Source organism: Copadichromis virginalis, linkage group LG16 (assembly GCF_057382275.1).
Source record: "Copadichromis virginalis isolate Kocher_CV1m ecotype Utaka linkage group LG16, C_Virginalis_male_GT1.1, whole genome shotgun sequence".
NCBI lineage: Eukaryota > Metazoa > Chordata > Actinopteri > Cichliformes > Cichlidae > Copadichromis > Copadichromis virginalis.
In genome coordinates, this window is record NC_140633.1 from 37522590 (window position 1) to 37549106 (window position 26517).

General features: G+C 39.8%; 1 protein-coding gene across 1 annotated transcript; it reads right to left on the reverse strand.

Annotated features, from left to right (window-relative positions):
• Nucleotides 1-5348: 5348 nt before the first annotated feature.
• LOC146691311 (lactase/phlorizin hydrolase-like) lies at nt 5349-25973 on the reverse strand. Its single transcript, XM_085435112.1, has 19 exons — nt 25970-25973; nt 25182-25356; nt 16847-17409; nt 16505-16575; nt 13064-13141; nt 12874-12967; nt 11958-12042; nt 11174-11852; nt 10430-11078; nt 8790-10328; nt 8410-8678; nt 8019-8309; nt 7711-7909; nt 7035-7237; nt 6845-6951; nt 6457-6588; nt 6132-6355; nt 5739-5972; nt 5349-5513 (listed from the first exon to the last, which is right to left on the reverse strand). The coding sequence occupies exons 1-18, from the start codon at nt 25971-25973 to the stop codon at nt 5746-5748; spliced, it is 5589 nt and encodes a 1862-aa protein (XP_085291238.1). The 3' UTR covers nt 5349-5513; nt 5739-5745.
• Nucleotides 25974-26517: the final 544 nt, after the last annotated feature.

Genomic DNA, 26517 nt, shown 5'->3' on the forward strand with positions numbered 1-26517 from the left:
CGTGGAGTTCAGCCAGCAGCAGGTGGAAACACTTGTATTAGAATTGCTACTGCTCACACTGTCTAGCAAATACACCGGACAATTACATCCACGCTCTTCGGTTCTGTCCACCAGTTCAGAAGTTTTGGCGCGAGATATGTGAAGACTTATCAAAGTGTCTGAAATGTAACATTCCAGCCTCCCCTTTAGTATGCTCGCTGGGCAACTTGGATGAGGTCACTGCAGAAATAAACACAGCCCACATTGTTTTTACGGCCCTATGCATTGCCAAGAAAATGGTCCTCATTAACTGGAAAAATAAAAATAATCTTAATTCTAACCAATATAAAAACCATCTAATAGATCACATTAGTCTTGATACAGCCTCTGCCATCACATTTGATCAATCCCTTGGGCTCCTTTGATCGGCTTCATCACCTAGTGGGGGTGGGGGGTCATGGTCTGGTCCTGCCTTCGCTATTGTGGTTGATATGGGGGTAGGGACGGCCTTAGGGCGTCTGGAGAGTCCCTAGGGACGTTTTCTCTGGAGGGCCTAACCCGGGGGATGTGGCCATGACCTGGTTAGGGGCTCTGGTGGCTCTTAGATGGTGTTTTCCTTGTGGCTGCGTACAGCGGAGATGGGGGAGGGTCTGTGCTGGCGGACGTTGGTTACTGGCCTGGTAGCCTGGCTGCCCCTGGGTGGGTCCAGGACGGGCGTGGAGGCTTGGGGGTCTGGGGGTGCGCCGCCCCCGGTCTGGGGTGCTGGCTGGGCCTTGGGGGCTTGGGTCCTGGTTGTTGTGTCGCCGGGGCTGTGGGCGGGTGGGTGCAGGGGGGCTCAGCCCCAGTGCAGGGGACCTCCGGTGCATCGGCCCAACTAGGGGGCTCTCTAACTGGTGGGGAGGCTGTTATATCTTTGCAGGTGGTCTCCTCTCTACAGGAGCTCACTCTGCAGGTGGGGGAGAGATATAGGAGAGGTAGAGAATGAACTCAACCTGGGTGTCTATTGTCTTGTGTAGTTTGGGAGATGATTGGATGATGGGGTGGGTGCAGTTTTCTCTGGGGTGGGCTGCCCTGGACTCTGTGGGGCTGGGCGGTGCTGCTGCTGTGGGCCCCGGTCCGGATGGGCCTGGGCCCCCTTGCCCTGGTGGGTTCCAGAGTGTGGGGGTGCCTACTGGGGTCAGCGGGGGAGCTGGCCCCAGGGAGGGGCCGCTTGCTCAATCTATTGACCTGGTTTTCCTGGGATCCAGGCCTGAAGGGTGGTTCTTCCCACCGTGACACCTGAGGCATAATCACACACACCTGCTGCTGATCAGCCTCATCTTGGGAGCTACTCAACAGAGTGGCTGTTGTGCTCCAGTCAACGCTGGATCGTTGTGATAAAATTCTTCAGTTTCGCAGTTAACTGTATGTTTGAGAGTTTACCACCAGTATGGAAGTTACTCTGTGGTTTCCAGGAGAGTTGCGGAAACGAGAAGATGAAGCGAGCACATTGTATATAGCCACCAAGAGAGTGGAAACACGGACCACGAACACTGGGAGAAGATACCACACGGGAATCGGGAATAGACACTCACCAGGAGCACACACAGGGATTTATCTGTATCTTGTTATCACTTCACTGTAAACACTGTAAAATGTTTACAGAGTCCACAGTGTTTACTGTAAACACTGTGTTCTATATCGAGAGTCCTGTGTTGGGGTCCTGACTACACAGCTGACAGTTTTACTTACAGAATTTTCAAGAATGGGTCACTGGGTCAAACCAGCAACTTTAAAGGCCGGCTTTTAGGCCAATGACCTCTGACTAAAATAATTATAGAGAAATACCTGTTTTTCAGGCATTTCTCGTTTGTGTGTAATCCACACATCCAGGAACAAACATACACCATTTCTTTGCTCACACCTGTGAAGATGCCTACATCTGGTCTCCAGGGTGACCCACCTCATCTCAACAGGATGTAGGCATTAACACACAGTAGGGGCCTGTCTCAATATGCGTACTTGTACGTACTTGCATTCTCGTGTACTCGTGATACGTCATCAGTCGGAGACCAAGTACTGTTCCAATTCAAAGTACGCATCAAGCTGAGAACGCGAAAAATTCCCAGACGTGTACTCGCTCCGCCGGTTTTATCAAGCATGCATCGGTGGTGACTTGTGTGTACTTAGTACAGCTAAATATCACAGACTGCATTTTGTCCAAAACCCAAACGTGGCAATGGCGGAGGAGCGCCGTTAAAAACCTTTAAATATTACTCTTTCTGGGTCACAAAATAAACTTTTATGTTATTTTCAAGCGAGAATGTAGCTGTGTAAGCTTCAAATATCTGCTCGATTTATCAAGATATCATATATTTCCAAATGTGCTCTGACGTTTTCAGAGACGTCTGTTACCCACCAGCTCCATAGCAGACCGCGAGGTCGAGGATCGCTAGAGCCAACGAGACCAGCGGACTCCCGGCACATCGTTTTCAACCCCCTGTGGTCTTTCACTACTCAGGTTAAACATGATATATAAGTCACTTAGATCACTTCTAAATGTTAATATTTGGTTTATTTCAGTGTATTTCATAACATATTAATCACAGTTAAATTAAGAGGGGATGGCAGTAAAAGTTCCGGACCTGTGACATCATCAAGTACGCTGGTGTTCCAATTGTACAAATCGCGTACTTGAGAATTGAGTAAGGGCCTAGGTGTCTTTTCTGCATGCTCCTCAGCAGCTCTTGTTAACAAGCAGTCGGTTTCTGATTCCACCCGTTCTCCATTTATAATGAGAGTGGAGTTTCATGGTTCGTGGGAGTGCCTGGGAGGTTTTCCACCTGTGGCAACTTGTCCTCCCCTTTTTATGTAGGACCTCCAGCACCTCACCTGCACTTCATAAACCTGTGCAACCTGCTTCCCCTCGCCTGTTCGCTAAGCTCTCCACGGCGAGGTGTTTGCTTGCACGGTTCATACTCACCTCAATATCTGTTTCTTCTCCCTGCCTGCTTGCCTGTTTGCCTGCCCTCCGGCCTTCCATTAGACCTCGGACTCTCTGGAAATTCCCACAGACCTCCCCTTCTCAGAGCTTGCAAACCTGGACCTGCAAATTAAGGAAAATCACTCACCAGCAAACATCTCTCACCTCCTGCCTCCCGTTCCTCTGTCTCTCACCATGACCATTTTAGTAACCCAGTTTTCTGGGACTATTCCCCATGGCAATTACTAACCTAAATCTCAAACTGTTAAACATTTTCTGTTATCAAAATAAACTTTCTTGTAAAGAGTTATTTTATGTGTTTTGGTGTCTGCATTTAGGTCCATTCCTTGAGTGAACCTTCAGTTCATGACAGGGAGTGGACCTGTCTGTGCTGTCTGAAGTCTATGAAAACTTCTTTTAAGGATGCCCAACCAACACAAACCTGATATTTGTCTGAAAAAAATAAAAGATTTCATTGTGGTGTGAGAAAGGGCTAAAAAATCTAGAACATGTTATACAAGATGGAAGGTTTATTTCATTTGAAGAACTTGTATCAACATATTGAATCAGCAACAATAAATTTCTTGAATACCTGCAACTGAAATCCATCATTCCATCATAACATCCATAAATTCAATTCTAGTCAAATGAAGCTTATGTGTAAGATCAATACGGAAGATCTATGGCCTCACATTTGTCCGCTCTTAGGTGGTGCTCTTAGTACTTCCAAACAGCAGGCCACCTGACCTTCTGGGTGTTTGAAGAGAGCAAGGTTAGGGAAACCTGGTCGGTGCAGCCGTTTTGTGAAGGGCAGTTGGTGGAGAGGCGGAGGGGCTGAGCAGAGCTGGTGTCAAAGCTGTGATGGACCAGTCCTGTCTGTCTGCAGTCTTTGTCACTGGCAGCGCACGCGTCTAGGAGGCACCTTAACCAGTGATGCTGGTCAGTGGTGAGACCTGCATTGCTGTGTTGCCATATGTCATGGACAGCTTGGGTTATTTCAGTCGAAGGAGGGTTATCAGACCCGGATGTTGGGGCTGACGTGAGCAGTGGTGGCAGCTGCCTGGTGACTGGCTTGTCTGTCCTTTTTCTTCCTCTAGCCACACTTGAGAGACAAATTCTCTGTGCCTAGGGTTATGACTGGCTTCAATGTGTCAACACAGGCCCTCCAGCAGGTCTGTGTTTACCAGAGATTGCAAGGCTGGTCATCAATACAGCTGTGCAGATAGAGCCCTTTGACGTGACAGAGTTGGCTAACTAGGGTGCATTGTTCTTGGAGGGGGGCAGGCAGCTGGAGTGGTGGCCACCTGACTCGACAACTCCACTGTTGTTTCCCTGTGGCTGAGTGGCTCTGGTCTTCACGGTTGGTGTTGGGCACTCATGTGGCCAGGCTCATCACACTGATAGTGACGGTTTACTGGTCGATGAGGAAGTCTTTAGAATGATGGAGGTCGAGGCTGGCAGACTTCAGCTATACAAATACAGGCCACAGGCCAGGCCAGTTTGTGAGGAGTCACCAACTAAGGAGATACAGTACCCTGACACTTACTCTCATCAGGTCTCTTTAACAAGAACAATTTAAAGTGCGTTATTCTGCTCCTTGTTTGTGAAACACTGCTCTACTTTGAAGACCGCTGAAGTCAAATGCACTGAAGTAAAAAACTGCAAAGGTTTAAGAGGCCACTGGATTTATAGCTAAATAACAAATGTTTAAACACAGTTTTAGACTTTTATTAACAAATGAATCAACCTACAACACTGATCATTATTTAGCTTAAATGCTGCACATGGCACACAGCAGCACAGGACATGATGGATGATGGATATATTGTTTAGATTTACATTCTAATTTTAATCACTTCAAGGTAACAGTATTAAAAATTGCTTATCACTGTACAAAAAAGTGAAGACAAAAAATCTGAAGAGGAAGAAGGTACTTACATTTAACAACAATCATGACATTATTCACTGGATTATTGTTTACAGTGTTTTATTTGATAAATTAGATTTTTTGATAAACATATACAAAAACATTATTCAAATATGAGGCTTATTATGCATCCTATACTATAACTGGAAAATTGTTTTTTATTACAAAAATCACTTTTATTTTTTAAATACAGGATAAAATGACACTTTAAATAATCTTGTTGGATTCTCAAGTGTTCATGTTGCAGCAGTGGTCAAGCAAATGATACATGATGGACAAGGATTTAATAACTGACTAAATCATGACAAACTTACAATTTTAGTTATAAGACATCTTACACATACTATGTCTGATGAGCCTAGGAGTTCAAGTATTGTTCAATTTTTAAGGGCCTGCAATCAAATACTGTTTACAGGGGCCTACACTGCACATCATCTTATTGGCAGTTACAGTTTTCACTACATTCGATACTGCCCCATGTTCACTATTCTTGGACCTTTTTTTTTCATCTTAAGGAAGAAAACAGAAACACAAATCATCCCTACTACTGCAACAATCATGTGGTGTAAAGTCCAGTCTCAGCATCATTGGTGGAGGGATCCAGACCAAGGAATTTCACGCTGTTAATGTTGACTGGTGGTGCAGCTGTTGGTGCAGAGAGACAGTGAAAACAATACTGTCATATTGTTTGTGAACATTTGCAGATAGTAACTTTAAATCCAACCTTTATTTTAACTGTTGCATGGCTTAGGAAATAGAGGGTTCATGAGAGAGTACTAACTAACCTGCTGAAAAGATATTTATTTGAACATTTAATTTAAAGGTCTATCATTCAAAGTAGGAATCTGAGCAAATCTTTTATCACTTTACCTTCAGACTATGGGTTCAGGCACTCATGTCCTGATTCAGGGTCGGGGAATCCGTTGCACTTAATCATTTTGGTGTAGAAGTTAACAGAGCTCTTAGGCACTCGAGGAAGATTAGGGTCTGTGCGATTAACGTAGAACAGACCAAATCTCTCTGAGAAGCCAGCAGTCCACTCTAGGTTGTCCAACAGTGACCATGCTGTGTAACCACGCACATCCACACCATCAAGCAAGTAAGCTGTGAAAAGAAAATAAGTACCTTCATATTCTTAAAATTCTTCTTTCTTTTAGAGAATGATCAGAACAATTTTTAAGCATCCATATTACACACAAAACATTATTTTCCTCTCCAGGACACTTGTGGCTTTAGATTTCATATAAGGGGAAGCTTTGATACCTTTCAACACCTCGTTGATGTATTGGTCATAGTAGTAAATCCTGTGAACATCATTTAGATCAACAGTCCCCCGCTCTGAAACTCCATTCTCAGTGATTACAATTGGTGGATTTCCATATTCATTCTTAATGAAGTTCAGCAATCTGCGGATACCAAATGGTGCGATCTTCAGCCAGGAGGAGCCTGTATCCAGCCAGGTACGATCAGAAACTCCCATGGCACCCCTGCAGGGGACAAAGTTAAGAGAAGTACAGAATAAAAAAATGAAGCTGTTCAGAAGAAGTAGTCCCAGCAGACATTTATTTTTCAAATGTTAACTTCTTACTTATCTGCCTCAATGCTTTGAGCATCTCCGTGGTCCACAGGGAATGCCAGCACAGATGTGTAATGGTTTAGTCCAAAGAAGTCATGAGTGCCCTTAATTCTCTTAATCTCCTCTGGAGTGAACTCAGGCAACCTGGAGAAATTGAAGTAAAACCAGACTTACTAATTTTAGTAGACTTAAAGTTAAATTATTCTACTATAAAGTTGTTTAGAAAATCGAATACAAAATTTTAAATATTTAATAACAGCGTTTTGATGGATGTTCAATCATCCAGATAAGGAAATCCCAAAAAGTTGATTCTGTTCATATGGAAGTAGTGTTTTCAGTAGGAGAAATGTTTTGTGAACAGAATTAGCTTTTTGTGATTTAATAATAGCCTTTGTAATACCGAGACTGTGGTAGACCAGCAGCTAGACTTCGGTCACGTATTCTTTTCTTCATAATTTCACTGTAGTCACCATTAAATATGGGATGGGCAAACCAGCCAAGGTAGAACTGCACAGAGAGAAACATAATAGTCATTTGAAACTAACTGCTGTCAATTTTTCTTTTGTCACATCTGAGAAGAAATGGCATACCTCCACCACACGTCTTGCAGCGTCATAGTCCTCCTGCCTATAAGGATTTCTGGGTTCAGACCAGTCAGAGTTGACAGTGATGGAGATTATGCCGTTCTGTTTGGCCCTGTACTTGTCATTGTAGAGATGCCAGGCCTCGGCATGAGCTTTAATCAGGTTGTGACCAACAATGTAGGGCAGAGTGTCTGGTCCTGAACTGATTCCTGGTGAGAAAAAAAAACAGAGCATATAGGCAGCAAATGTGTCATGTTTGTTTGCTTTTTTTCACTACGGTTTAGAAATTTGAAGAACTGCTATAAAGATTACAGCTTGTTTCAAAACAGTCAGAAATTTACCTGGACAACAATTTAACATTTTTTCTTTAACACTATATTACTCTGTAGCACTTATAGAACTTGGTTAATACCAGTGTAGTATTAGATGCAATGCATTACTTAAACCAGGGGTGTCGAACTCCAGGCCTCAAGAGCCCGTGTCCTGCAGGTTTTCGATGTGTCCTTGATCTAACCCAGGTGATTTAAATGGCTAAATGACTTCCTCAACATGTCTTGAAGTTCTCCAGAGGCCTGGTAACGAACTAATCATTTGTTTCCGGTGTGTTCCAGAGTGATATCTAAAACCTGCAGGACACCGGCCCTTGAGACCTGGCGTCAGAGATTCCTGACTTAAACCATACCTGGGGCAAAGCTTCCAAAGCCATATCCATGGTTGGCTGTCATGATTGGTTCATTAAAGGTGATCCAAATTTTCACCTTGTCACCAAGACGGTCAAACATGAGGTCAGCATAGTCCCTGAAAAGCTTAATAAAGTTCTCATTCAAAAAGCCTCCATAATCCTCTATAGCTTGTGGCAGGTCCCAGTGGTACAGAGTAACCTGAAGGGAAAAGGAAAAGAAAGGAAAGGAAAATGACTGTCTTACTAAATCTAATACATTTACATGTATCTTTTCTGGCACACAGGGAAATTAATACAATTATTCATACCTGTGGCTGGATATTTGCAGCATGCAGTGCGTCCAAAAGTCTTTGGTAGTACTTGATTCCAGCCTCGTTAATGTTATTAATGGTGCCATCAGGAAGGACTCTTGACCAGGATAAGGAGAAACGATAATGGCTGACTTTCAGCTGCTTTAATATCGCAACATCCTCTTCTATTTTATTGTAACTGTCACAGGCTATGTCCCCATTGTCATCATTTAATATTTTGGAAGGACTGTGAGCGAACTTGTCCCAGATGCTTAGACCTTTTCCATCTGCCCTCCATCCTCCTTCAATCTGGACACAATAAATGCAAAACAAAAATTTAAAGAGATGAAAACAAGGCAAGCAAGCCAGTATTGAGTAAAAGTAAAATTGCAGTAAAAGTATAAGTTACTTGGTATGATGCTGAAGCAGAACTCCACATGAAATCCTCTCGGAAGTGACCATAAAGCATCTTCTCATCATCTGGCAAGGGGAAACCATTATCCTTTATGATGTTGTAATAGTAATGAGCTGAGTACTTTGGTGTTCTTGGACGGTCTGGGTTTGTGAAGTCCACGTGGTGCAGCCCAAATAGAAATTTGTACCCGTGCAGCCACTCAAAAGAATCCATAAAAGCTGTTGCTGTGTATCCTCGCAACCGCACACCATCAAGGTTATTGGCTGTAATGTAACCACAAATGCAAACACATACATACAAAATAAATGAACAACCAGTCATGGCAGTGGTGGAAAATGTTAAATATCTTCTGAAATATTTTTATATCACTGCACCTTTGAGAGCCTCATCGATATAGGTCTTGTAGAACATTACTCTTTCAAAGTCATCCCATTCTACTGCTGCTCCATTCTCAGTAATATAAATCTCTGGATCACCATACTCCTCCTTGATCCAGTTGAGGAGTCTCCTCAAGCCCCAGGCCACAGCTTTTTGGTTAGGAATGGCTGTAGTTGGTGAACTGGGTTCCTCGGATTCTCTCATGTCTCGGTCCCATTCATAGGAGTGAGGCTGAAGTGCAGCTGTAAAGTAGCTCACTACCCTTGTAGTGTAATGATTTACACAGAATACGTCAGCAGTTCCCTTGATGAAGTTCTTTTCTTCTTCAGTAAAGGAAGGAAGTCTTGACTGTGGAAGACTTTGGATTTCACTTTTGTTCCCAACTTGCCACTTCAGTGCATCAGGATAGTCACCATTCTTAAAAATAGGATGTGCAAACCATCCCAGTTGGAACTGCATCGCCCGGTCAGCAGTCACCACTTCACGGACTACGTTGACATCAGCAGGTTCAAACCAATCAGCGTTGAGGGCTATGGAGATTAGACCACCCTGCAACTGACGATATTTATCATCATATGTATGGTAGGCCTTGGCATGGGCTTTAATGAGGTTGTGTGCAACTATGTATGGTCTATATCCTGGGTCCACAACATTTGGTGGCATATTTCCAAGTCCATATCCAGACCATGCAATTGTCTGAGGCTGGTTAATGGTTATCCAGAATTTCACTCTGTCACCAAAAGTAGCAAAGCAGAAGTCGCAATAGTCATTAAAAATGTCTATCATCTCTGCACTTTCCCAGCCATTGACCTTTTGCAAAGCTTCAGGAAGGTCCCAGTGGTACAGTGTTACCATGGGTTCGATATTGTACGCTATAAGACCATCAATGAGTCTGTTGTAGTAGTCAACACCTTTCTGGTTGAGGGACTTACGTGTGCCATCAGGAAAGATCCTGGACCAGGACAAAGAGAATCTATATGACTTCACCCTCAGAGCCCGCAGCATGTAGAGATCTTCATTAAGTCTGTTGTAACTGTCACAGGCTACATTGCCGTTTGCGTTATCAGGAATAGTGTTAGTTGTCTGAGTGAATCTATCCCATATACTAGGACCTTTGCCATCAGCATTCCAGCCACCTTCAATTTGGTAGGCCGACGAAGAAATTCCCCAACTGAAGCCTTCAGGAAAAGTGCCATAATGGTACATTTGTCTATCAAAGTTTGACTGTGAAGAGAATTTCTCCCAAACTACCTTTGCCTGAGATGGAACTTCTGAGGGTGGTAAAGCAGCTAAACGTCGAGTTAATGGCCTTTCTGCAGCTTTAAACTTCTTACTTTTTTGTGAACTGAAACCGTTTTGCTCGATAATCTCAGCGTACAGATATGCAGATTGCTTTGGGGTCCTTGGTCTGGATCCCACTTCAAAGTTGACATAGTGAAGACCAAATCTTTGACTGTAGCCTTGGTTTGCCTCAAATCCATCCATGAGTGACTGCACTGTGAATCGCTGCACATCCACTCCATCTGTGAGTGTTGCTACAAAATGAACAAACAAAAACAAAATTAATATTTGAATTATTTTAACTCTCTCTCTAAAAAAAATGTGCCCTCAAATTGGGGAAATCTCCAACACTAACCTTTCAGGGCCTCATTGATGTAACTTCTCATGTAGTCCATTCTGCTGGTGTCAGTGAGACTGTCAACACTGTAATCTGTTGGCATCCCATTTCCTGTTATGTATACAGGCAATTTGTTAACATTCAGGTATTCTGTTGCAATGTAGTTCAGGAGCCTTCTAAGTCCCCAAGGAACAGGATAGATCCAGTCAGAAGCTGTGGAACTCCATGTGGGGTCCACAGTTGCATGGAAGTCACCCACACCGTCAGGACCAGGGGTGCACCCACCATCACTGTTGCTGACCAGCCGAGAAGTATAGTGATTTAAACCAAAAAAGTCAGCAGTACCAAGTATCCTCTTGCTCTCTGTGGGAGTGAAAACTGGGAGCTTTGCTGGTACAGAGTCAGAGCATGCGGTTTTCTTCTGTTCCACCTGATCTTTGAGTATTGCAGGATAATCTCCGTCTACAAATATGGGATGTGCAAACCAGCCCAGCATAAACTGCAGGTAACGGTCTGCAGCTGCTACGTCTTCAGGTTTAGCAGGGTCACTGGGCTCAGCCCAGTCAGAGTTCAAGGCAATGCCCACTTTTCCTCCTTGTGTTTTTCTGTAATTGTCATTATAGACATGCCAGGCCTCGGCATGGGACTTGAGAATATTGTGAGTGACCTGATAATGCAAAATCAAATGTTAAGTACATTAGTGCAATAATTACACTTGTAATAAACTGATTAATTGTAGTATTCTAATAACATCACTGTCACCTGATAGGAAGATTCCACATAGTCCTTTACTCCTGGGGCATGCACACCAGTACCATACCCGGCATGGCTCACTACCCAGGGACTATTGAATGTGTTCCAGATCTTGACTCTGTCTCCAAACCTGGAGAAGCAGAAGTCTGCATAGTCTTTGAAGGCCTCTACAATGGAGGCATTGGTCCATCCACCATAATTCTGGAGTGCTTGAGGCAGATCCCAGTGGTACAGAGTGACAATGGGTTGTATGCCAGATGCAACGAGAGCATTTATCAGCTGGTCATAGTATTGAGCTCCTTTTTCTGATTGGCTCTGTCGGTACCCTGTGGGGAAAATACGGGCCCAAGAGATGGAAAACTGGTAGGTGTCGACCTGAAGACCTCGCAGAAGGTAGACATCATAATCTACCTTACGGTAACTGTCGCAAGCTAGGTCAGCTGTCTGATTTGCAAAGGCCAATCCCTCATGACCAAACCGGTCCCAAATAGTCTCTCCTTTCCCACCTTCTGACCAGCCACCTTCAGTCTTAAAGGATACGCTGGAGGTGGCCCACTGGAAGCCAGAGGGGAATGATTCCTGAAGGAAAAGATCTCGTTCTGCTGTGGTCTGGGACTTAAATTTATCCCACACAGTCTGATAACTGTTTCTTAACCCTGTCATCCTGGTGTGGTGTGAAATGCCATGGCTTTTGGAAAGAGAGAGACATGAAAAATATAAGCAAATCTTTAATACAATAAGAAGAAGAAAAAACAGAATTCCAGTACATATAAATCAGAAAATGAACTCTTACTTGACAAGAGCATCTTCCGTGTCCAGTTTGCCTAACATGTCCTTCATGTCACATCCCACAATATTCAGGCCATTGTCCATCAAGCCTGTGTTGTGTTCAAGAAATATGAATTGTTTTATGACTGATGATAAATAACTTATCTTGAAAAATATATTACTCTTAAAATAAAATTTTGTGTAATTAATCAGTTTATTTGTGAATTTCGCAATACTTCGCTTAGTTTATGTAAGGAATTTTATCTAACTAAATCTAGAAATAATCCTCTTTAATCTTAAATAAAAACCCACTTGCTGTTTCTTTGACACACCAGGGCTCTATTAGCTGTTTCAGTAACAATATGTATTCACTGTTACTGAAAAATAGTGAGCACAAGTCGTAAGCAAAGGCTAAGTCTACAGGTGCCTTATATAACATCACTGGCCCATAACAAGAAGATTTCATGACACAATAACACTCCCAAAATCTAGAACTTTATCTTAATGTATTCTGTTTGGGTAACAACACCAGAGGATTTGCCCAGATGTTGTGGCCTTTGGTTTTTCTTTATTCTGCCATCCCGTAATATCTTCAGATCGCTGTTTTACAAAGCCATTTTTTGACAGGATGTACACTGTACACATTATTTAGTGATGTTATATTCACAGAAACATTTAACATTACATGTATGAAGTATACATATTCATTTGGTATGTTCTTGGTAACTAGCTTATTAGGCACCATGAGTACGAATTTCATGTAGAAAAAAAACACAAATCTCTACTAAGACAGCCACTGGAAAGTCGTATTGTTTCTTTTATATATACAGCTGCACATTCATAAAATGAGGTATTGTTCTCATGTCTATTATGGGAAATTAGTTTTAATTAATTATTAATATCTTATATTTGCTAAGTCAAAAAGCTGTCATGACATTTACCATTTAGGAAATCTCCAAGAAGCTGGTAATCACTGGGAGAACAATCATGAGCACTCATCTCGTAAATCAGGATAGGCAAGTTCCTGCTCAAAATCTACAACATAAAATGAAACATATGCAGCTTTGCTGTATCAGCAAAATGTTAAATGCAACATTTTTAAAAAACCCCATCTTATTACAATTTCAATACCTGTAAGTTCCTCAGTTCATTTTCAAACTCTGAAGAGATGGCACAGTTGTAGTCAATGTGCACTGACAAGAAATCCATCTGTTTAAAACAGGAGATACACAACATGTTGTCACATCGTTATTCTGAGATGGGACATAATGAGAAGAGACTTAATGTGAAATGTATTACAGTAAACCTTTCCTTTTTTTGCACGACTGAATGTAATGCTCCATTTTTGTAGGAAATTGTTGTTTTTAACATAATTTTTTATATATTTTAAGGTGATTAAGCGGACTTATGTTGCCACTTCCATCCTTTAAATAAATACAAAAAAAACAAATTAATCATCTTTGAAACAAACAAAAAAAGTATATAATTATATGACCAATTAAAATCCATATAACAGCAATCAGTAGTTCCAGGTTTGGTGACAATGATTCCAATTTCCTTCGGGAATGATTAACCTCACGTTATTGCACATTAGTGCTGCTGTTCTTGTTACTTTCTTGTCACTAGAGTGTGTGGTGTAAAGAGGTGTTGAATGCCTTCAACAAAACCAAAATTAAAAATAAATGAAAAAATTGGATAATAATTAAAAATTTAAATACAAATTTAACAATTTATTTATTACATTTAATAATTATTATAATTGTTAATGATTATTTGATTCGTTAGAAATAGTTTAATAAAAGAGAAAAATCATCTACAAGAAGCAAATATGATTTCACAACAGCCATTTAATGTGCACATTATGTACATTTTTGACTCTAAGTGGCATAGTTTAACAGTTTCAATTTTCAGTTTTAAAATGGAAAAAATGTTTTATCCTCAGACAAATTTAAGATTTAATTGTTTGGCCACAGTAAAAATGGCCTCTGTGATACATGAAAGCTTTTTAATGTGGTCACTGATTGTGACCACACAAATTATGTGGTCACATAAATTGACCAAATAATTATATGTTCTCAGTCTTGTCAATTAGTGGTAAAGATCATATAAATGACCATCACTGGGGACGTTCATTGAAATAATCATAATAAGCAGATTAACAAATTCACCAGTGAATTGCTTAAAAAGCTGAATTTGAGGCTTGTAATATGTTGGAGAGATTTAAAAACAAGCTTTAAATGAACGAAAATCATGAAAAATCTCGCATCAGATGGAAATTTGCATGGTTACTTACGTGATTAAATTTCTGAAAGAAGTAGTCTATTACTGGCAGAAATTAACGCAACTTATTTCCTTCAAAGAGGACATTTGTCACTTTTGAGGCCATGGAAGAATTTTGTTTCTCATATATTTGGTAGGTTGGTTGCTACTATCAGGTCTCACATCTCCCCTCCAGCTTATGATTCCTCTATGAGCCCTCTATGTGTCACCTCGACATTATTATATTTCAAAGACACTATTGGACCCAACGTTTTAAACATTATTAACATCTCTTGCATTCAGTTCTTTAAAAACCTAATCTCAATGCATCAGTTCTGTCAAATTTTAGGCCAATCTCTAAACTCCCCTTCCTGTCCAAAATCCTGGAAAAAAATTGTTTTTCTTCAGCTCCAGGCTTTTCTGGAAATGAATGACATCTCAGTTTCAAAGCACTACATAGCACTGAAACTGTGCTTTTAAAAGTTCTTAATGATCCATCCATCCATCCATTCGCTTCCGCTTATCCACCCCCCTTACATATGGGGTCCCTCAAGGATCTATCCTGGGCCCAGTACTCTTTTCCCTTTACATGCTCCCATTAGACTCTATTTTCAGGAAACAAGGAATCTCATTTCACTATTATGCCAATGATTCTAAAATTTACTTTCCTCTTAAAAAGAATTCTACGGACTCTCTAAACGTTTTGCTAGACTGCCGTGATGACATTAAATCGTGGTTTGCATTACATTTTTTTAATGTAAACAACCAAAAAACTGAGATTGTACTATTTGAACCTTCTGACCCTTGCTTTTCTCTGAAGGTTGACCTTGGTCCTCTGGAAAAGACCAGAAATCCCTTTGCAGAGAATCTGGAAGTGTTCTTTGATAGCAGCTTTTTATTTGAGAAACAAATTCTGTTGTAAAAGCTTCTTCCAGCTCATCTCTCCAACACTTGACATTTTTAAAACTCATTTGAAAACACATTTTTTACTCTCTGGCTTTTAATTGTGACTAAGTGTGTGTGGTGTAAAGAGGTGTTGAATGCCTTCAACAAAACCAAAATTAAAAATAAATGAAAAAATTGGATAATAATTAAAAATTTAACTACAAATTTAACAATTTATTTATTAAATTTAATAATTATTATAATTGTTAATAATTATTTGATTGGTTAGAAATAGTTTAATAAAAAAGAAAAATCATCTACAAGAAGCAAATATGATTTCACAACAGCCAGTTAATGTGCATCGCTTTTCTCTGAAGGTTGACCTTGGTCCTCTGGAAAAGACCAGAAATCCCTTTGCAGAGAATCTGAGTTCTTTGATAGCAGCTTTTTATTTGAGAAACAAATAAATTCTGTAGTAAAAGCTTCTTCCAGCTCAGGGTCTTTGCAAAAACTAAGAACATTTTGTCATTTGCTGACTTCGAGAAAGTGATACATGCATTTATTTCATCCAGGCTTGACTACTGTAACAGTGTTTATTTTGGTATCAGCCAGGCTCTGCTCTCTTGTCTTGAGCTAGTTCAGAATGCTGAAGCCGAACTCTTGACAGGCACTCGTGAACATGGCCATATTTCCCCAGTCTTGGCTCATTTACACGGGCTTCCAGTATGTTGTAGAATTGGCTTTTATCCTCAAAATTAATTGTGACTAAGTTTTGTGTTGTTCTTTGTGTGTGTTTGATCTACTTGTTACTAGTGATGTGCGATACCACTGATTTCCTTTCCGATCCGATACCAAGTAAAATTCAGGGTGGTATCGACGATACTGATCCGATACTGATACTTTGTACAAAGACTGTTTCATTATATTTCATATATACTTGTATTATGTAATTGTAATAATATAATAATATAGCTTCATAATGATTACAGGACATCAGGACTATGAAAGGCGTAAGAGGAAGTAGTTCCTTCTAATTTAGACGATCCAAATGATATAGTTTCTTTCCATTGTGTTCCTGTTAATGATAAACTACAAATTTACCCCAAAGTACTAAAATATTGATATTTTAATATGAGAATCGATTCTAGAACATAAATTACTGGTATCAGAAGAATCGGTATTTCAATATCGATCCGCACCACTACTTGTTACTTTTTACTATGTGCAGCACTTTGGTAAACCTGTGTTGGTTTTAAATGTGCTTATAAATACATTGATTGATTGATTAATTGATTATTGCCAAAATAAGATCAACAACTGAAAATTTTATTAGGATCCTAAATAAAAATCATGCAAGGAGGTGAAATTCTGACTATACCTATATTATTGTATAGATTATGTATCTATAAAAGAAAAGAAAAAACTTACACTTGTTGAAGCTTTAATGTCGGAGAGAGAAGCCACATCTTTAGTTTTCAGTCCAAGTGACAGACGTCTACCTGTAAATATGCAAGCATGAAAGGCACTTTTACTGTTTGGAACTGCTGAACATGTGCTGAAGGATTTTATTAACTTAGTTTGGTTATACACTGATGGAAATTTATTTTTACAGGTGATTTCTCAAGACACTTACATATAAACAAAACCTTAAGTAAACTCAAGCCTCAGAGAAATAAGAACAAGTATTGACTTGTGAATAATTCTGAAAATATAAATTTAGTCATGTTCTTTTGTCTTTAATCTTCACTTTTTCCTGTTAATTTGACTCACCTTTGTCAGGAAAGCGCTGATGGTACATCTGGTAAATGTTCTTGTTTAGTTGAAGGATGTTCTGCAGAAAACTGGGAGCATGTGCAGGCTGCCCGTCATGCCAAACACCATCCAGTGTCAACCATGAGTGTGCAAGTGGTGCAAACTCTTGGAAGGCAAACTCTGCATACTGCTGAAACATCTGTGCCAGCTCCTGGCTCTCCCAGCCTCCATACCTTGATTGCAGAGACTCTGGAACTGTCCATCCTTGAAGGATGACCAGAGGCTGAAGACCTGCTTCCAGCAGCTGTTTCAGCAGGGTCTGGTAACATCTAACCACAGCCTGCTGGGGCTGGCTGGGGTGGCCTGTAGGAAGAAGTTGAGCCCATGACAGCAGTACTTTGAAGTGGGTCACCCCTCTGCTCTGCAGGTACTCAAAGTACTGCTTAGAGCCAGGAGGAACGGGATGACTGCAGTCAAAGGCATCATTTATGCTTCTGTCTGAGCTTCTGACCAACTGCTTTGTCAGAGGCCCTGCAAGAAACATGAAGTCCTCTCTTCCATTTACCTCACTGCTCTGACAACTACAGAGACAAAAAATGTACAGACTAAAGACCCACAACAGCTTCTTCATTGTGGCTCAAAAACAGAACAACTGATATTTTTCGAGTGTAGCCGAGCTATTTAACAGCAATATCTTTCCTTTTTTTTACATTGTTACACAATTATTGTTATTGGCACCTCATCTAGTTATCACAAGTGTTTTATTGTAGCTTTGAGAGATAGGCAGATAGACTCTGGACTCTAGAGATAACACCTTCCCCATCTTCTGTTCTTGAGCTCTGATATACTTTTTATTGCTGTAGAATCATATCATAGTCATTAATTTTACTACTCCTATCCTAGGTGCTTAATTTTAGTCTTTTAACTCTTTTATTTACTTTTGACTTATGTTGGTTTGTTTTTATGTTTAACATAGTTAACATTTTACTGTCGAAGTGTTGCAAAGGTGTTGAAAACATTATGTTGTTATAATTATTACCACTTTTATTATTGTTATCTGTGAAGCCTTTTTATGTGCAACAAGGTATCAAAAAGATTTATTTGATACAAGTTTAGTTTTGACATGTATTCATTTATTTGTATTAATAGTAGGGAAATCCTACCAGTGACTGGACAAAGATGGACTGAAAGACAGCACAGAGGCATTAATCATGGCAGTAGCAAGCCCTAAGCACAAGATCAACAGATGCTGGGGTCTACCACACCAGGCAAGACCCCAGGGGCAGGCTGTGTAAAGATGATGCTGAGACAATCTAGCACATAACAGCAGGGTGCAAGAGTCAGGACATACATGGAAGGCCATAACCAAGTGGCCGACATAGTAAACAGCAACATCTATACTGAGTATGGCCTGGAAGTCTTGATGTCAAATGAGTGGTTGAGAATTACCAACCAAATTAATATCCTTCCAGATATAAACAAACTGGTGATGGCTAACCAACTGGACATAGCAGTAACTACCATATTTTTCGCACTATAAGGCGCACTTAAAATACTTTTATTTTCTCAAAAATTGACAGTGCGCCATATAATCGGTACGCTTTATGTATGAATTCTGGTTGTGCTTACTGACCTCACACCGATTTTATGTGATAGACAGCGCTCAAAAAATGTTTTAGTATGACTTTGGTAAGCTACGAAACCGCACCGCTTGATGGATTGTCGGAGCATTACGGTTACAGTAGTCAGGAGCCTCACGCACTTGGAGTAATCTAGGTCCAAAATTCAGTCCGCTTCAAGTCCCAAAGTCAAACAAACACTGCGGCATCACTGAGAGTTAGCAAACTGTCTAAATTATTTCATCTTTAATAAAATGATCAGAGTTTCTCCTTTACCAGGTGTAACAATTAAGTTTAAATCCAGGCATCCATGAAAACAGAATTTAGTACATTTAATGGAGTTAAAAGTTAGCAGGAAGTTAGCTCGCTAGTTTCCAACTAAACATGACATACCATGTTCTGACTAGGAGATTTCTGAAAAGATTAAAACGTACACCTCTGCTATCACTTCCAACATAAGTGAAGACAGAAAACTAAACAGCAGTGGCGTTTGTAGGGTTACTGAAGTTGGTATATAATGTTGTGCTACATGATCGCTAGCGACACAGCTATGTTAGCATAACACTAGCACAGTGAAGCTGGAGGATGAACACCAACTTTTTTCCACTCGATAAAAGTTAACGTGAGGGTTCCCAGTGGTTAGGGTTGAGGGCATGGCAAGATGCTGTAAACAGACCAAACTTTAGTCAGGAGAACAACTGAGATAATACATAACACATATATGGTAAATGGTCTGTATTTCTATAGCACTTTACCAGTCCCTAAGGAGCCCAAAGCGCTTTACACATCCAGTCATCCACCCATTCAAACATTCACACAGTGGTGATGGCAAGCTACATTGTAGCCACAGCCACCCTGGGGCGCACTGGCAGAGGCGAGGCTGCCAGACACTGGCGCCACCAGGCCCGGGTGAAGTGTCTTGCCCAAGGACACAACAAACGAGACTGTCCAAGCCAGGGCTTGAACCGGCAACCTTCCGATTACAAGCCGACCTCCCAACTCTTGAGCCACGATCGCCCGTATATGTATACATATATACATAGCACACCATTGTTTTTCTTGTGACATTACCAATAAGTTTGATGTGTCACATGGCCCTCTTCCTATTGAAAAACCAAAAGTTGTATCCAAGATGGCCAACTTCTAAATGGCCACCATGGTCACCACCCATCTTGAGGAGTTTGCCCCCTCACATATACTAATGTGCCACAAACAGGACTTTAATATCACCAACCATTCCCATGTTATTACGGTGTATCCATATAAATGGCCCACCCTGTAGAATGGAACCAAAGGCACCCGCAGGTGATGATGTTTCGTCGACATTGTTGTGTTTGTTGTTATGTAAATTTGACAAGCTGAACGCATTCCTCGCTGTACAGGAGACACGGCACAAGATTGATTAACAATGGTCTACAGCCAATCAGGAAGCAGAACACAATGCGCTGAAAAAAAAGCATGCAAAATTGCACAAAAAAAAGCAGAAGGTGAACTGTGATATAGCAAGGGACCACTGTATTTTTATTTCTTCATTTGAACACAGTAACACACTTCAGTTTCCAATAAGTTTATTGATTGGTTTCAGTACATTTGTTCTATTTGTAAGGGCGCACATTTTGTTTACTTATATATTTATACTAGGGGTGGGCGATATAAACGATATACGATAGAAATGATATAAATTTGGCCAACGATAGAGATTTTGACTATACCGCTCTACCACGATAGCGCATGTTGATGATGTCATCAAGCTGCGCCTGTTTTGGTTGAAAGTATTGCAGCGGCTACAACCACTATCATCTGCAAATTATGCCAGGCGACAGTAATAACAAAGAGATGAAGCACTGTTGAAATATGGGGAAAGCCAACTACTGCGCTTCCTCCATTTACGTAACATTGATTCATTAATGTTGAATTCTCTCGCAGCTGTTCTATTCCCATGTTGTTGCAGTATATTAATAACTAACCTTGTATTGTGGATGAATTATCTGAGTTGTTCTCCTGACTGAAGTTTGGTCCATGTATAGCATCCTGCTTTGCGATTGCATGTGTCCCCAACCACCAGAAACCCTCACGTTAACTTTTATCGAGTTGGTGTTCATCCTCCAGCTTCACTGTGCTAGTGTTATGCTAACATAGCTGTGTCGCTAGCGATCACGTAGCACAACATTATATACCAGATTTCAGTAACCCTACAAACGCCACTGCTGTTTAGTTTTCTGTCTTCATTTAGGTTGGAAGTGGTAGCGGAGCTGTACGTTTTAATTTGTTTCAAAAATCTCTCAGTCAGAACATGTTTAGGTGGAAACTAGCGAGCTAACTTCCTGCTAACTTCTAACTCCGTTAAATTTAAATAAATTAAATTTAAATAAATTCTGTTTTTATGGATGCCTGGATGTTAAACTTAATTGTTACACCTGGTAAAGCAGCAACACTGATCATTTTATAGAAGATGAATGAATTTAGACAGTTTTTAACTCTCAGTGTTCGTTTGACTTTGGGACCTGAAGCGGACGGAGTTTTGGACCCAGATACTCCGCGAGGCTCCTTACTACGGCAGACGTAATGCTCCGACAGTCCATCAAGCAGTGCGGCTTTGTAGCTTACCAAAGTTGTACTAAAGCATTTTTTGACAGATTTCTGCACGCCGTGTATTACATAAAATCGGTTCGAGGTCAGTAAACACAACCAGAATTCATATATAAGGTGCACTCTCGATTTTTGAGAAAATTAAAGGATTTTTACGGTGGAAAATATGTTATACAGAAAAAAAAGAATATATCGCGATATATATCGTTACCGCACATGCTTCAAATTATACTGCAATATGGATTTTAGGTCATATCGCCCAGCCCTAATTCATACCAATTCATCTTATTCGTGGTTTGGTTTGTGACTAATCTTTGTTTCTTTCACCTGCTTCTTACCTTCTATGAACCCTATGAACCTGCTATTCCTGGAGTTACCAGACAAAAGCTGGGCTCAAAGCATCTAAAATACATAGAGGGGATGATTGGACTGCACCACCACTTCCTGCCGAAGGAGGAGAAAGTGTATTTTCAAAGATTTTGTATTTGATTAAATACTTGAGTTTAGGGTTTTAGTGGGTTTTGAGTTTCCTCTTTGGTGTTTAGTTTATTAATAAACCAGACTGTACTGCATCATTTATGTGGTTTATGATTGTGTTTTGTTTAGTTAGCCCTGTTGTGTCATAGTGATCTGATCAGCCATTATACATACCCCTGTGTGTCATTTCCTGTTTAGGTCAGTGATGTTCGTTTGGGCAGTTGTTTGGTTTGTTGAGTTCGCAGTTCTTTGCCTGAGTTTAGTTTTGTTTCTTTGACCTCTTTTATGAGCTCAACATTTATTACTTTTTTAAATATAATTTTTGGGGGTTAAATAAATAAAAACCGTACTTTTCTAATAATTCCTGTGACGACTCCTGCTTTTTCAACTCGGTCCATCACGCCCATATATAATTTACTTTATGCATGTATGTTGTCAATACAAATAATGGCAGTAAGAAACACAGCTTTTAATTGTTATATATAGCATTAATATCACTTTGACCTTCAGAGCAACCTGGTGATTTTGAGAGGTCAACAGTCAAATTTGAAATGATACTTTAAATCTTTATACACTAGTTTCTACATATTGACTAAACACCAAAGTTATAAAGCTTTTTGACCAGTTTTGACCAATAAAACATTAATTTGGCCTTGAAGTCCTTGATGCATGCAAGCCAAATTTTATCTCTACACCGCTACAAAGAAATTATTGCAAATTTTCAGAGCTCTTGTGTTTGCAGACAGAAAGACTCATACAAACACAAATGCTACCAAAAACGTAACCTCCTTGTTGGAGGTTACAAAGATCTGATCAGACTGAAACTAAACATTTACTTTCTCAATGTCAAATATAAGATAATTACATAATGTAACTAATGTAATCTTGCCATGATGTGTCCCAGATCACTTGAACTTTGATCCACACGTATAAAGTTATATCACTTTTTCTTATATAAAAAAGTAATCATCATAAATGCCTAATCTATACGGCTCAAATCAAAAGGCGACACCTGCACCCTAATCAATAAGATTCAGTTTATTGAACAGGGTTGACAAAAGAATGACTGAGAGATTTGAAACGACCTTGAGATTACAAGATTAAAAAAACAATAAAGCAAAACAACATGTCTTAATTATTCCTTATGTGTTTCACTTTTTGATTTGAATGTCCTAAAGTTTAGAATAACTTAGTATCAAACTGTCTTTGTTTGAGCCAAAACTTAGATGTACAAATCATTACATATCTTTCACACACTGAAATCAACAGAAATGTTTAAATATGAATATCTTTTAAAAAAAAATGTATTTCTTTATATTTCACTATAATGTAATATAAAAAAAAAGCATGTAGAATACTTCACATTCACAAGTAATGCATTTTTCAATCAACTTTCAGGTTGAAATGAGCAAACACATGTTGCAAAAATGAAAATATCAGTACATAGTCTACGCAATTCTGGAGTTTCTATATATTCGCTAAAAAAGGTGAGCTTCAGACCTTTTTTTCTACACATTGTTATAACGATTCCAGTTTGAAATGATGAAATAATTTTGTTAAATACGGGCATGTTTTGTCTCCAACTATATTTTAACCTGAATTAACTGACTTTTGCAGGACAGCACGTCTCAAAATCGTGGGTAGGTAAAGTAGGTGTTGAAAATAAAAAATGTGCACATATTTAACCAAATTATTTTCATAGATATCATTTGATCACCTCCTGGAAATTCCTACATTTGGTACTATGCGTGTTAATGAAAATAACATTTTCTTCACTTTTATGACTAAGAATTTATTTTTAAAACTATTCTGTCTCATTAGCATTATTATGAAATGTAGTTATATACTATTCAGAAATTGTTAGGTATAGGGTTAGGTTGGTCCCTACACAGCACCCTACACCTGTGACAAAGACAGGTAGAGCTATGTATGTTTTATTTATTTAGTTTTTTTCTTCATCATAGACACTAAAACATAGATACTGTTAAATTTGTAAGCGTAGTTATTTATTATCACCATAATTGTATTGGGTGTTACACTAGATTTCCTTTATCTTCTTTTGTTGACTTATCCACATTTATTTGATTGTTCAGAAATGATCACCCTGCTTTGTGAGATTATATCTTTCATGAACACCTGTCCCAAGGTCATGATAAGGAGTGTAGGTTATTCAAGCAGGAGAAAGAATATTGTAGAAAACTATATTTGTTTGTGTATATCTCAATCTCTCCGAGTGCATTTCAATCTGTGTGGAGATTTGTGTGAGCCTATTGAAAAGTGTGTGTCATCAGATCTCTATGTGTAGTATTAACTATATTTCAGTTCAATTACATTCAAATCACAACAACAGTCACCTCAAGGTGCTTTATATTATAAGGTAGACCCTACAATCATACATACAGAGAAAAACCCAACAATCATATGACCCCCTACACTGTAAAGAAATATGTATTATAAAAGTATTTTACTGTGTGCTTTACAGTTTTGTACTGTTCTTCTAGAATATCATTAAATTTACATAAATAGACTGTGATTTTACATTTCAAATGTAAATTAAGGTAAAATCACTGTAAATGTAATAAAACATAATTTTCTTGTTTTTTAAATGTATCTGTCTGTACATATGCATATTTAGATTGTTAAAATACATTCACAAATGTATCATAATTTCACAAATATTTATCCGTTATTTGAAAGATTGAACTGTTAAATTCAAATGTAATGCTATGGAAAAATATATAAAATGATTCTTATAAACTTTTTTTACATCGAATAATTATTATTATTACTGTTATTTAGGGCGATCATGGCTCAAGCGTTGGCAGTTTGCCTTGTAATCAGAAGGTTGCCGGTTCGAGCCCCGGCTCGGACACTCTCGGTTGTTGTGTTTTTAGGCAAGACACTTCACCTATACTGCCTACTGGTGATGGCCAGAGGGGAATTGTAAAGTGCTTTGAGGGTCTCAAAAAGCGCTATATGAATACAATCCATTATTATTTAAACCAACTGTTAACTGTATATTTCTGTACATTTAAGTATTATTATTCATATTGTCGCATTCATTGACCTTGTTTATAGGTAATTTCATTGTTTGATCACATTAAATGTACCTAATTTAAGGTTTAAAAGCAAAAAGAGATGAATAACAAGTATGATTGAATGCAGAGAGGTTTATTAACACATAGTGAGAAAGGTGACTGAAGTAGAAATACTCAATGCATCATGGGAATCCCCCAGCAGACTACACGTACTGCAGCATAGCTGAGGTTTCAGGGTCACGTGATTCACCCCTAACTATATGCTTTAGCAAAATGGAAAGTTTTTGACCTGTGAGTCATACAACGCTACTCAAGTCAAGTGGCTTTTATTGTCATTTCACTCTGTACCGTGGTACGGTACAGAGTGAAATGAGACAATGTTCCTCTGAGGCCCTGCTTAAAGTGCAATGTGCAAAAATTGCAAAAAACAAGATAAGACAGATGAGTGCTTGGTAGTGATGTGCATGAAGGTGTGTGTGTGTGTGTGTGTGTGTGTGTGTGTGTGTGTGTGTGTGTGTGTGTGTGTGTGTGTGTGTGTGTCATTCCAGTCACTGAGTGCTCAGGACTCTGACAGCTTGGGGGAAGAAACTGTTCCACAGTGTGGTAATGAGGGCCTGGATGCTCCATTACCTCTTTCCAGAAGGCAGCAGGGTGAAGAGTGTGTGTGAGGGGTGTGTGGGGTCCTCCACAATGATGCTGGTGGCTTTGCGGATGGAGCGGGTGCTATAAGTGTCCGTGATGGAGGGAACAGAGGCTCCAATGATCTTCTCAGCTGTTCTCACTATCCGTTGTAGGGTATTGAGATCTGATACGATGCAGTTACCATAGCAGAGTGATGCAGCTGCTCAGGACACTCTCGATAGTGCTACTGCAATAGAGTCTGAGAACAAAGAGCTGGAAATGGGCATGAAAGCTTCCCTTTAATTTATTTGAAAAGCAGTGGTCTGACAGCAAAGTGCATCTGTGTCAGTGCAACATGATCTGTACTAAACATTAATGCAACTGAGAAGAAGAAAATATATTTCCAATGGCAAAATACTTTCAGAAAGAAATGATGCTAGTTGATCAACAGGGCATGTGTTTGTGAAAGCCATAGCATAAAAATTTGCAGAATTTTTTATAATCATCAAACCATTCAATTCAATACATTTCAATTTTATTTGTATAGTGTATAGCAAAGTATAAGAGATTCCAGCATGGTATTTTCATAGCTAAAAAATACATTAAAATTTAATTTGAAAATACACACACACACACACACACACACTCACGTAGTCTTCTGGACAAATTCTTCTAGTCCCAAAGTTTATAACAGCCAGTAGCGGTTTTTGATACGGGCGACACGGGCGGTTGCCCGGGGCGGCATCGTGGTGGGGGGCGGAATCACGGGCATCGGCACAAAAAAGAAATGATCATACTCATGCCGCCCCGACATCAGCCAGTGCATAGTGGGAATGTCACCGTAGGCACGTATCGGCTTTCTATCGCCCATTTGCTGGGAGTAAGGGCGCCCTCCGTTTACGAGGTGCGCCTGCTGCTTCTGGCACAGGGAGGAGAGGACGGGGCGGCGGGGATTCTCTGGCTGGCTGTAGCTCGCAGAATAAAAGAAAAGAAAAACAAAACAACAAACACGAAAACAACAGACATCATGATACAGACTTATAATTTGCACCGATGTTTTTTCGAAATTCTGTACGCGAAAAGTGAGCGCGAGAGCCCTCGGTGCGCCTGCTCGCTGCTGGTCAAAGTAAACTTTATTGTCATCTCCGCTACAGTCCAGTATATAGAGAGACGAGACGACGAGGCTCCAGTTACAGCAGTAAACAAACAATAAATATAAGAAGGGTAAGAAAATAAATATACACTTTAGGACTCGGGGTAAAGGATCAATAACAATTTGAAATTTATAATTTACTTTGATGATTTAAAGTCTCACACACAACCCGTCGATGTTGCTTCCAAAAAG